At 41.2% G+C, this 12,653-nt stretch overlaps 1 protein-coding gene and 1 pseudogene across 1 annotated transcript; both read right to left on the reverse strand.

Annotated features, from left to right (window-relative positions):
- LOC132401373 (Ig heavy chain C region-like) overlaps positions 1-4,769 on the reverse strand; it is a 29,393-nt pseudogene extending 24,624 nt beyond the window's left edge.
- A 3,214-nt stretch (positions 4,770-7,983) lies between these two features.
- Positions 7,984-11,300, reverse strand: LOC132401217 (immunoglobulin lambda-1 light chain-like). The gene is made up of 3 exons (XM_059983205.1): positions 11,185-11,300; positions 10,716-11,060; positions 7,984-8,353 (listed from the first exon to the last, which is right to left on the reverse strand). The coding sequence occupies exons 1-3, from the start codon at positions 11,231-11,233 to the stop codon at positions 8,031-8,033; spliced, it is 717 nt and encodes a 238-aa protein (XP_059839188.1). The 5' UTR covers positions 11,234-11,300; the 3' UTR covers positions 7,984-8,030.
- Positions 11,301-12,653: the final 1,353 nt, after the last annotated feature.

The following is a 12,653-nucleotide window of genomic DNA, read 5'->3' on the forward strand; positions in this document are numbered from 1 at the left end:
GAAATTAATTTCCACATGGTGACCCCAGTGCATGATTTTAAATTGCCAAATTTCAGTATCAAATTTGGCAGAAAAATCTGTCTGCCATGTTTGCACATATTGACACTCCAAAGTAAGAGAGAAATAATACCAACAGTTGAAAACATAAAATACTAAAAGGCGTTTGCTAGCAGCTATACAACAACATAACAATTTCAGCACGTAAACAGGTCATCTCAGTCTTTCTTGTCCGTGCCGAAAGCTTGCTCTCACCGCGTCCCACGTACCTGCACTCAGCCTATAAACCTCCATTCCTTTCCTGTCGATACACCTATCCAACATTTTTTTTAAATATCTAGAGAAAAGAGGGCTAGACTGCGCAATTTCTTCACAAATGGTGAATCTACAACTAATCTATGTCTACCTGATGAAATCCCTCCATGTTTTTGATGAAATCTCCATCCCTACATTGGGCCAGATGGTCTAATCCTTGACCTATGTCTTATGGCCTTTTTAAGTAGCCAAGTCTAGACCACGCAATGATGTCACCATACGTATACGCAAAATCTCTCAGGAGAAGGGATTAAATAACATTTGTTTTCCTCGTGGTCTGTTGTTCTGGCATTTCGGCTTTCAGGAAGCTGACGGCCAGTTATCTTTAATACATTACCGAATGCCCAGCCATTAAAGTAATTCACACGTTTGTAAGATATATTAAAATTGGAGCATGATATTAAAGACTTAAACTAACCTTTTAATTAAAATTTGTTCCTGAAACAGCAAACAATCGAATAGTTAAAATAATAAATTAAAATAAACCATATTTGAGCTGTTTATATTTCCCTTTATACAACTCATGTTTTCTCTGCACCCCACAAACAATGGGGCTTCCAATGAGTTCGAGGCGTGAATCTGGCCCAGGATACAAGGCACAATGTATTGTAATGTTGGACGACGTCCTTTCGGTTCTGCTACAGGTTTTTGCAGCTCTGTATTTGGTTCTCCAATGAAAACTGGCCAGTATGCAGATAGATTTCAGAATCTCAAGGCTTGAAAATGCGCGCTTTAGAAAGAAATACCAATTGCATGACGTCGAAAAATAATTAATCAAAGCAAGGAATGCTGAACAAGTAAGACAGCTTTAGATCAATGCTCTTGCATTAGAAAGTGTAAGTGGTTGACATATAGAGGATAGGGAGGCCACAGAGAACAAAGTAAATGTCCGGATGAATGGAAAACGAATGGCTCACCTCATCAATAGAAAGCTGGTGAATCACAGGTTTTTATTTATTCAGAGATACAGCACGGAACAGGAGCTTCCGCTCCAACGAGCCCACCGTCAAGCAACCTACCTGTTTAAAACTAGCCCAATCCCGTGAGAATTTACGATGATCAATTAATCTAGTAACGGGAACGTTTTTGAACTGTGGAGGGAACCGGAGCACCCGGTTCAAACCCACGCGGTTCACGTGAACAACAAGCGCAACGCCAAAAGTGAAGCCCGGGTTATTGTTGTAGTGTTGCGCTAACCGTTGCGCTAACCCGACTTCGACATATATATTGCGAGTAAAAGGAAAGGAAGTGACTAGTTTCCGATCAGAGTGGCCATGAAGTTGAAAGGGATTAGGGAGATCACAAATGGATTTTTTATATCTGTCTTTACTCGAGAGACAGACACAGTGTGACGCAAAACAGTAGTGTATTCATGGACTTAAAAGTATTACAGAGGAGGAGGTGCTTAGAGTTTTGAGACAACGTAGGGTGGATATATCCCCAGGAGCTGAAGGAGTGTTCTCGGACCTTGTGGGAGGCCAGTGCAGAAAGTGCAGGGGAGCCAGCAAGCATTTTAAAATGTCCTTAGCCTCAGCTGACGGTAGCCAATTTTGTTCCTCTGTTCAAATAGCTCTCCAACAATAAGATTGGCAATTATAGATAGGTAAGCCTAACGGTAGTTGTCGGCAGGTTATTGTACTGGATTCTGAGGGATCAGGTTTATAGGCATTTGGAGAAAAACAGAGTCTAATAATGAATAATCAACATGGATGTGTGCAAGGTGGGTCATATCTAACCAATTATTTAGAGATTTTCGACTATGTTATGAAAAGGTTTGATGAAGGAAAGGCAGCGGATATTGCCTACATGAACTGTAACAAGGCCCATGCCATAGGCCTCATATGGGAGGTTCTGATGAAGGTTACGACGCTTGTCATTCACTATCGGGTAGTAATATGGATCAGATATTGGCTTCGCTGGAAAAGCCAGAGAGTCGTAGTCGATGTTTGCCTCTCTGAGTGGAGGCCTGTGTCTAGTGTCTCAGGGATGGGTGCTATATCCGTTGTTGTTTGTCATCTATATCAACGAACCGTATCGTAATGTTGTAATCTAGGTCATCAAATTTGTGGATAACAGCAAGATCGGGGAGGTAATGAACGGCGAGTAAGGTCATTGAACCTTGCAGTGGGATCTGGAGCAGCTGGGAAAACAGGCTGAAAACGTCAGATGGTGATTATTCAAGATAACGTTAGGACAAACTAGGCTGGCCTTACACGATGAGCTGTAGGGCACTTAGGAGTACGGTAGAGCAGAAGGAATGAAGATCCATAATTTCTTCATAGTGGCGTCGTAGTTAAGTAGCTCCATAAAAAAAGAGCTTTTGGCATATTGGCCTTCGTACATCAAAGTAAATATTGAGTACTAGAGTTGGGACGAAACTTTGATGTTGTATAAGATTTTTGCGAAACCTTATTTGGTGCATTGTATATAGTGCTAGTCACCTGCCCATAGGATCATTAGAACACTAGAATACTACAGCACAGTACAGGCTCTTCAGCCCTCGATTTTGTGCCGATCCCTATATTCCTTTAAAAAGTACTAACCCACACTACCCCGTAAACCTCTATTTTTCTTTCATCCATGTGCCTGTCCAAGAGGCTCTTAAATACTGCTAATGTTTTAGCCTCTACCAGCATCGCTGACAAGTCATTCCAGGCACCCACAACCCTCTGTATAAAAAATTACTCCTGATATCTCCCCTAAACGTCACTCCCTTAACTTTGTACATATGCCCTCTCGTGTTTGCTATTCGTACCCTGGGAAGCAGGTACTGGCTATCCACCCTATCTATGCCTCTCATAATCTTGTACACCTCTATCAAGTCCCCTCTCAAACTTACACGCTCCAAGGAGCAAAGTCCCAGCTCTGCTAACCTTGCCTCATACGACTTGTTTTCCAATCCAGGCAACGTCTTTGTAAATCTCCTCTGCATGCGCTCCATAGCTTTCACATCCTTCCTATAATGAGGTAACCAGAACTGAACACAATCCTCTAAGTGTGGTCTCACCAGAGATTTGTAGAGTTGCAACATGACCTCTCTACTCTTGAATTCAACCCCCCTATGAATGAAGCCTAACATCCCATAGGCCTTCTTAACTATCCTATCAACCTGTGCAGCAAACTTGAGCTATATATGGATTTGTACCCCAAGGTCCCTCTGTTCATCCACACTCTTAAGTAACCGACCATTAACCCTCTACTCATCGTTCTGGTTTGTCTTTCCAAAATACATCACCTCACACTTATCCAGAATGAACTCCATCTGCAACTTTTCTGTCCAACTCCGCACACTGTCTATATCCTCTTGTAGCCTTCGACAACCTACAGCTCCATCCACAACTCCTCCAATCTTCGTGTCATCCGCAGACTTACTCATAAATCCTTCTTCCTCTTCATCCAGGTCAATTATAAAAATCACAAGAGCAGGGATCTCAGTACTTATCCTTGTGGCAGTCCACTAGTCACCGACCTCCAGGCAGAATACTTTCCTTTCACTACTACCCTCTGCTTTCTTCCTGTAAGCTCTTTCTTCATCCAAGTAGCCAAGGTTCCTCTGAACCCATGCCTCATGACTTTCTGGAAGAATCTCTCGTGGGGGACCTTGTCAAATGCCTTGCTAAATCCATGTAGACCACATCTACCGCCCTACCCTCATCAATGTCTTTTGTTACCTCTTCAAAAAACTCAATTAGGGTCGTGAGGCACGACCTTCCCTTCACGAAGCCATCTTGACTATCCTTGAGTAGACTGCACTTCTCCAAATGCTCGTAGATCCTGTCCGTCAGAATCCTTTCCAATAGTTTGCAGACCAACGACGTAAGACTCACTGGTCTATAGTTCCCAGGATTCTCCCTATTACCTTTTTTAAACAAGGGAACTACATTTGCCGTTCTCCAATCCTTCGGGACCTCCCCTGCAGCCAAAGAGTATTCAAAGATCATAGCTACTGCTCCAGCGACCTCTTCCCTAACTTCCCACAGTAACCTGGTGTATATCACTTCCGGCCCTGGGAACTTATCAATCTTGATGTTTTTCAGTAGATTCAACACTTCTTCATCCTTAATTTCCACATTGCCCAGCACAGAGGCTTGTTCTATTGCGACCTCACTCCGATCAAAGTCGTTTTCACTTGTGAATACTGAAGCAAAGTATTCATTTAGGACCTCACCAACCTCCTCTGCCTCCGGCCACATGTTGCCTTCGTTATCCTTTAGTGGCCACATCTTCATTTTTGTCATCCTTCTGTTCTTCACATGCGCATAGAACGCCTTGGGGTTCTCATTAATCCTACATGCCAAGGCCTTCTCATGCCCGCTTCGAGCTCTCCTGATTCCTTTCTTAAGCTCCTTCCTGGCTATCCAAATTGTCTCATGAGTACCCCACTGCGCCTCCTGCTTTTTATATCTAACATATACTTCTCTCTTCCTCTTGACGATTTGCCTCACGTGTTTCGTCATCCACGGTTCCTTTTTCCTAACATTTTCCCCTTAAATCAGTGGGACAAACCTATCCTGAACACAGCACAAGTGGTCCGTAAACTTCCTGCACATTGCTTCTGTGCTTTCACCCTTGCAAGCCTGTTTTCAATTTACTCTTGCTAGTTCCTGCCTCATCCCCTCATAGTTAGCCCTTTTGCAGTTCAGCACTTTCTCATTTTGTCTGTCTGATTCCTTTTCCACAACTCTGCTGAAGTTAAGGGAGTTGTGGTCACTCTCACCAAAAGGCTCCCCCAGCAAGAGGTCTGCCACTTGACCAACTTCAATACCCAGAACTAGATCAAGTATGGCTTCTCCTCTTCAACCACCAAGAAATCTGTAGATACTGGAAATTCAAGCAACTGTTAAGTACCCCGTAACTGTGTGTCTGACCAGCAGAGAAAGAAGAATCCGTTGGAGTCTGGTGGTATTATATTCTAAAGTGTTTATTAGTAAGATAAGGAATATCAATAATGCAAATATATAGATAACATAAGTTAGCAATAATAACCCTAAAAGTGTAGGAATAATAAGCAATAATAAACAAGCTCTATCGATCTCTAGGGGTAAATGAATTGTTAAAGAATATAAAGTTCAGTTCAGTTCATGCATGTTGAGGTAGATATGGTTGTTGTGTTGTAATCGTTGGAGAGAGAGAATGAGCGAGCAAGAAGTAACAGCTGCAGCAGTCAAACCTTCCTTTGCATTCTTGATCCGTTGTGTCGTTGTGGCCATACAGTTATGACCCCTCTGTCCTTCAGCTAGACCGTTCTTCTGTGGTGGACTCGTCACTCTGGCATGAGTGGACACACACACAAGTCCCCACAGGCCCTGCTAATACACTGTGAGTTTAACTGACCGATCTCTTTGTTCGGTCTCCGATGCCCCACGCCTTCCCGTGGGTTCCAACAGTCAATCGGTGTCCACTAGTGTTCATCCTGGTGTGTCTGAAGGGTGACTCTCCAGTCCTGACTTTTATCCCTACTCACAGGGTCTCAGCTATCGATCAATTTTGAATGGCTGTGTCCATCAAACCAGCCCACACCGGCTGTCCACTGAGGAATGTAAATGAACAGGATGGTATAAGACAAATAACCCTCGCAGAAGACAAAATACGGTAAACCAACAAGACTCTCTCCCCCGTCTTATCTGTAGCAGATGTTCTTACATGTTTCTTTTCCATCTCTCTCTCATGAGCAGCATAGCAAAGGTAAGGGTTTGTGATTCTCCCGGGGGAAGATATGGGTAACTCTGCACTCTTCTTCCCATCAGAACTGTTCATCTTTCATAACACAACACACACAAAATGCTGGTGGAACTCAGCAGGCTTGGCAGCATCTATAAGGAGAAGCACTGTCGACGTTTCGAGCCGAGATCCTTTGTCAGGACGAAGGGTCTCGGCCCGAAGCGTTGACTGCTCGTTTCCACGGATGCTGCCCGACCTGCTGAGTTCCTCCAGTACGTGCTGATTTGACCACAGCATCTGCAGTGTACTTTGTGTTGTCTACATTTATGTTTTGTCCCCTCTCTGTCCTTCCTCAGCAACTCAGAGCACAGAGCATCATGCTCTTGTCCTTCCACCCTGATTTCTGCACTTACATTCTTATTCCAAACCCCTGCTAAACTACAAACGTTTGTAGTTTAAACACTCCCCAACAGCTGTAGCAAACCTGCCCACCAGGACATCGGTCGCTTTCCAGTTCAGACCCGTCCTTTGGTACAGGTTAGACCTTCTCCAGAAGAGATCACAATACGATATCAATAATATTGAAAGAGTACAGAGAACATTTACAAGGATTTTACTGACACTTAACCTGAATTATAGGGAGAGTTTGAATAGGTTTTGACGCCATTAGCTGCAGCAAAGGAGAATGATTGATGATTTGATGGAGATACATAAAATAATCAGATATACAGACAATATAAATGCAAACTGGGGTTTTCCACTAAAATTGAGTGAAATTAGAACTAGTGATGATGGATCAAAGATGAAATGATTAAATGAAGCATGAGGGGAAAGTCTTTACTCGGACTGTAGTGGGAGTATGCAACGAACTGACAGCGAAAAGATTGGGTGTGGGTTCTATTTCAACATTCATCAGCAATATACATAGGCACATGGATGGGAGTGTATGGAGAACAACGCCCTGGTGACTAGTCCGCGTAATAGTTCAGCTAGATGGGCTGAAGAGCCTGCTTCTGTGCAGTAGTGGTCTATAATAGTATCTATACGTTTCGGAAGGTTTAAAGAACTGGCTGCAATAGTTTCAATTTGGGTTCTGGTTAGCATGAACAGTTCATGTATTTCACTGGAATTCGAAACGAAAAACCTGGTAACCACGATTATTTTTAAAAATATTAAAATGACCCTTCGGTTTGAATGATTTTAAATCTGTGATTTTAAAAATAAAGATCTAACGTAAAATGACTATTTCAGCACGTTCAAGTTGTGGACTTACGAAGGAATAACAATTGGAGCAAGCTGACCAGATCTCCCGTCTTTGGTTTCTGTCATGTCTCGACTCCCTTGAATCTCTTAAAGATCTTTCGATCTCAACCTACTTGGGAATCGATAAAATTTCTAAGGAAGCTAACTTGCCTGCTAACAAAGATTTTTAGATGTTTCAATAACATTACCTCCCTTTCATCTAAATGCCATAGAAAACAGGCCGTATGTATTCATTCACATAAACTCGCACTTATTCTGGAAGCAAAATCTGCTGCACTTCACACAATATGAGGATCGTCACAGACCCACTAATTTCGCCACTTCTATATTCATAAATCGTCCTCGGTTGAATGTGTTCCTTCATGACAGATGACTGTGCACTTTCTTTTACATCAGGGCAATATCATTTTAGAGAGATTTAAAATATATTTCTGGTTCATTCGGAACTCGAAAGAAAATCCATGAAAACATGTTGCATATCAGACTGGATCTTTAATGTTATTGGGTAGCTGTGGTCGAATTTATCAGCCGTCTGGCAAGAACCAATAATGCAATCTTCAGATTACGATTATTTCAAGAACATCTGGGAATGCCTTTAACTAAGACTAATTAACAATGGAGTTTGAATTAAGAATTATACTCAGTTAATAGAATGGCATTTAAACCTGACAAAACTTAAGTGACGAATCTGAACGCAAACACTGAACTGCAAAAGGAAATTTTTAAAGCTATTTTAATGAAGGAAAAAACGGACAAAATAATATTTTCATCTTTATTAAGTTTGAAATATAGTTTTAGATACAGCTGGATCTCTCGATCGTTGCTACAAATGGGTTTGCTAAAGCCTCGTGTTTAACCACGCAGGAGTAACGCTCGTGTGAGCTCCATTCTGAGGCTGGCAGAGTCAGGTAACTGCTCACACTGAACGTGTTGTCCGTGTCCTGAAGGACAGGGCTCGTCTCAACGCCATCGCTTTTCGTACGTCTGTCCACGGTCCACTCAATGCCCACAGCTCCCGGATTAAAACGGCTCACCAAACATACCAGTGTCGCTGTACCCTTTCCCGTAATTTCTTCGTCTGAAGGCCGGAGGACACTGACAGCGGGGGTCCGAGGATCTGTTTAAAACAAGGTGCCAGTTAAGTATAGGTTGAGTAACTGTTTCTGTTAAAACATTTCTCTTGTTTAAAATGCATTTGGTATTTCAAGTATTCCTTCATCGTAATGATCAAATACTTGTTTTTCGTTTTACCATTTCAATCTGTTAAATTAGACGTGAAAAAATTACCACCTAAAATCTCTCGTGATATTTGTTTTTCGTGATGCTGGGGCACAATATGTATAATGGCGTAAAATGAATGATATGATTTCAGCTGGGGTTTTTAACCAGCATTGAATGAATGAATTTAATTTATTTCGGTCAGTACAAAGAAAAAAAAAGCATAATTTACAACGATGATTTCATGGGACAAAACTACAACAAGAAACATAGATATTCTTTAAGACAGACCAAAAGGGCTTATTACGCCTAGTCCTCTTACTTACACAACTACATATTTGGCGTCATTCATCACATCAAAAAAAAAATCATAATGTTTTTACACAAAATCCAGTTCGAAATATCATATATTTATATTACTCCCATTCATTTTAAATCATGTATTTTATATTTGTTCATTAAATAATTCTTAAATACTTTTTTAAACTTAAGTGTAGTGCATTTGTTTAAATTCTTTCTCCAATGGTTTCATAGATTCACCCCTCTGACTGAAATACAATGATTTTCCAAAGTAAGAGAGAAATAATACAGTTTAAAACATAAAATACTAAAAGGCGTTTGCTGATAACCATTTAACAATTTCAGCACGTAAACAGGCCATCTCAGCGTTTCTAGTCCCTGCCGAACACTTATTCTCACCTAGACCCACCTACCTGCACTCACCCTATAAACCTCCATTCCTTTCCTGTCCATATACTTATCCAATTTTTTTATTAAATGGCAAAATGGAACCTGAGTTTTACCACTTCTACGGGAATCTCGTTCCACACAGCTACCACTCTGAGTAAAGAAGTTCCCCCTTCTGTTACCCCTAAATTTTTGCCCCTTAACTCTTAACTCATGTCCTTTTGATTGCATCTACCCTACTCTCAATAGAAAAAACCTATCCACTTCAACTCTATCTGTCCCCCTCATAATTTTAAATACCTCTGTCAAGTCCTCCCTCAACCTTCTACACTCCAAAGAATAAAGACCTAACTTGTTCAGGCTTTCTCTGTAACTTAGGTGCTGAAATTCAGGCAACATTCTAGTAAATCTGCTCTGTACTTTGTCTATTTTGTTGACATCTTTCCTATAATTCGGTGACAAGAACTGTGCACAATACTCCAAATTTGGCCTCTCCAATGCCTTGTACAATTTTAACATTACATCCCAACTCCTATACTCAATGCTCTGATTTATAAAGGCCAGCATACCAAAAGCAATAAAGATTGAGAATTTCCATTCTAATGTCCGCGAGCCACTCTTCGAAGCCCGTTCTGGTCTTAAATGGTGCAAGTTTGTTTCAGATTCCATTCAGATTCAAATTTAACTCTAAACAACAAAACACTGAAGGCTGGTTTTAAAATACCTTAGCGGTTTAATATAAACATTTAACGGCTCAAACTGCTAATAAAAATATATATAAAACAGGACAAGGATTAATCTAGCAGTTAGTCGTCTCAGTGACATCTCAATGATTCTCTCTATAATTGAAGGACTAATTGATCCGTTGTTTCTGATATTCTCTTTATTTGGGCACCTCAAGAATTTGCATTAACTGTCTTGTCCATCATTATCCATGTCTCTGATGGCAAATATGGTATGTTTTGTTATTTCTTCGAAAAATGTAAGGAGACACACGAACAACTTGACCAAGGTGACGAATGATTTTTAAAAATTCATATTTTCAGCGTGTCGGAGATAACTTTATACTGAGGAAAATTTCAGAAAGATTATAGCTTATTGCATTGGAACCAATCACCTTCATCATCTATCTTTCTTCGTCTATGCAACTTTGTGATTTTTAAAGAACATTCCAGGGTCCAGTGATCAGTAGCTAGCAGATAGATTAGGGTTCTGACGGGCTTCAGCCCAAAATGGTGTCATCAGCAAAGGTGCATTCACCAACTGATACAATTAAAATTCGGGAATTTAGGATTATACTTATATACTAACGATCGAAATAATTCTGCACTTGGTTTATCAATTAGCATTTCGGCTTCTACAAAGCCAGCTCAAACTAAAGAAACACCAGGACGGCCGGCTTAAGCGCGGTTTGGCCACGCGTGTCAATTAAATTATCAAAGGACAGTTACCTGTGGCTGGATATTTGAAAACAACCACCATTTGTTTCGAAGCCACCCTTAGACGACACAGTTTTAATTATTGTTCACGTAAGTACCAAAAGGACAAGCGCATTGATTTGATATTTTACTTACTGCCAACTCCCAGCCTCGTTCCTTTCCCGAAGATTACAGCATCTTTCCAGACAGCACAGTAATAGTCTGCCGCATCCTCCGACTGGACGCTCGATATTGTCAATGTTGCCGTGTTGCCGGATATTGAGCCGCCGAAACGGTTCGGAACTCCGGAGCCTCTGCTAATGCTGCTCCCCGAATAATAGTAGAACAGATACCGAGGAACTTTTCCGGGGATCTGCTGGTACCAGGAAACATAGCTACTTCCTAAAGAGGTTCCAGACATGGTGCAGGGTATTTGGACGGTCTGCCCCGGAGATGTGGATTTCGAAGGTGGTTGATTCATTGTAACTTCCGCGTTGATATCTGGAAACATTCGGAGGGAAGAAACAATGTACTGAGATTAATATTCGAGTAATACCAGAAGTGCGAGAAGAATATCATTGAATAGTATTCGAGATTCAATATAATATCCATAAAAAATACTCACAAATTGCAGTGAACACCAGCGTACTGACTACACGAACCCAGCAAGACATCGTAATTAATTGAGTGAAGATCACACAAGGTGCGGCGGTTAAGTGGCGTCTCAACTTTTCAGCTCGCTTATGAATCCTGTGACGAGCTGGCACTGCGTGTTCCTTATTTATGCAAATCAGTTCAAACAGAATGGCACATTGACACCAATCACAAGTTGACAATTTTTTCCTGTGTCAAATTAATGTCCGGGTTTTAGCCGGCAAAGCACTTGGTTTCGAGTTGTGTATTTCGCCAATATATTTTAAATAAAGAACTTCTCTCGTCCCTTCAGTTGCACGCGATATTAAAAACACGCAAAGCTCGCTCCATTATTAAAGATGGTGTGTCCGAGATTTTTGAAAGCAAGTGATGATGAAAGAAGTACTGGCAGTTATTAACGGGTTTGTCGGATTGTCAATGAAGTCCAAGACACTTATCTGTATATTTGTTGAAAATTCAATACCAAACCGATGTAAGGAGCTTGGAAAGATTTTGGAAAGCTTATTTTTCAGCAGCCACTAATCACTCCACTTTACTGAAGATATTCAGAAGGAAAATTGAGAGAGGTATTGAATCGAACAGACTGCTTATTACGTGTTGCGAATAATTAAAAGTGAATCAATTGGATTCAGCTGGTGCCGAGGGTCGTTCACTACAAATTCTGTAAAACTTAAGTCAATCTGGGGAACTATATTTGCAGGTGGCTTAGACCATTTAATGTACACAGCCTGCGGCAAGGTGAAGATACGTCTCTGCCTAAGGAGATATAAGTCGACCCGTCCCACCGCTAGCCTACAGGTCACCCTGAGGTAATGTGTCGCAGCTGCTCAGCTCCGCGATCAATGTCACGTGAAGCAGGCTAGCAGGCATGGTAAGGTCGTATGAGCAACTGGTGCATAGCAGATGGCCTGGCTTAGCGACCACTGACCCCAGGCAGACAGTCTCTGAAGAGTATTGACAATGGCTGTGTTCAAACGACTTAAAAAGATACTGCCCCGGAGAAAGCAATGGCAACCACTTCTGTAGAAAAATTGCAAAGAATAATCATGAGATAGATCGCCCAAGTCATACAACAGTGCAAATAATGCTCATGATGTGTTTATAAGTATTAAGCAGACATTCTGGAAGTGAATGTCTTATTTTTATCCGTCTCACAGATCAGGCAGTACAGGGAAACAAATGCTTCGGTCTTAATAATCGTCAAAACAACGAACATAGCAAATTATGAACGACATAGGTTTGGGACATGAAGAGCTATTAGCAGAATAATGCAGTGTAGATCAAGTATATAAGCCATGAATGTTGTTATCCTATTTTCAGAGACTTCCCTCACTCCTCAGAGAAGAGAAGAATAAACTCCACAGTTTTGTGTCATTTTCAGGGGCATAAAAAGAGAGGAAGTTTAACACAATGGAATTGAAAGCGACAGATAGAATAGAT

The sequence above is a fragment of the Hypanus sabinus genome, chromosome 10 (genome assembly GCF_030144855.1).
Source record: "Hypanus sabinus isolate sHypSab1 chromosome 10, sHypSab1.hap1, whole genome shotgun sequence".
NCBI classification, from domain to species: domain Eukaryota; kingdom Metazoa; phylum Chordata; class Chondrichthyes; order Myliobatiformes; family Dasyatidae; genus Hypanus; species Hypanus sabinus.

Coding starts and splice junctions, on each gene's coding strand:
- LOC132401217 (XM_059983205.1), bottom strand. CDS start 11,233: ATGTCTTGCTGGGTTCGTGTAGTCAGTACGCTGGTGTTCACTGCAATT. Junction 11,061..11,184: donor GCTGGTGTTCACTGCAATTT/GTGAGTATTTTT, acceptor GAATGTTTCCAG/ATATCAACGCGGAAGTTACA. Junction 8,354..10,715: donor AACGAGGCTGGGAGTTGGCA/GTAAGTAAAATA, acceptor TGTTTTAAACAG/ATCCTCGGACCCCCGCTGTC.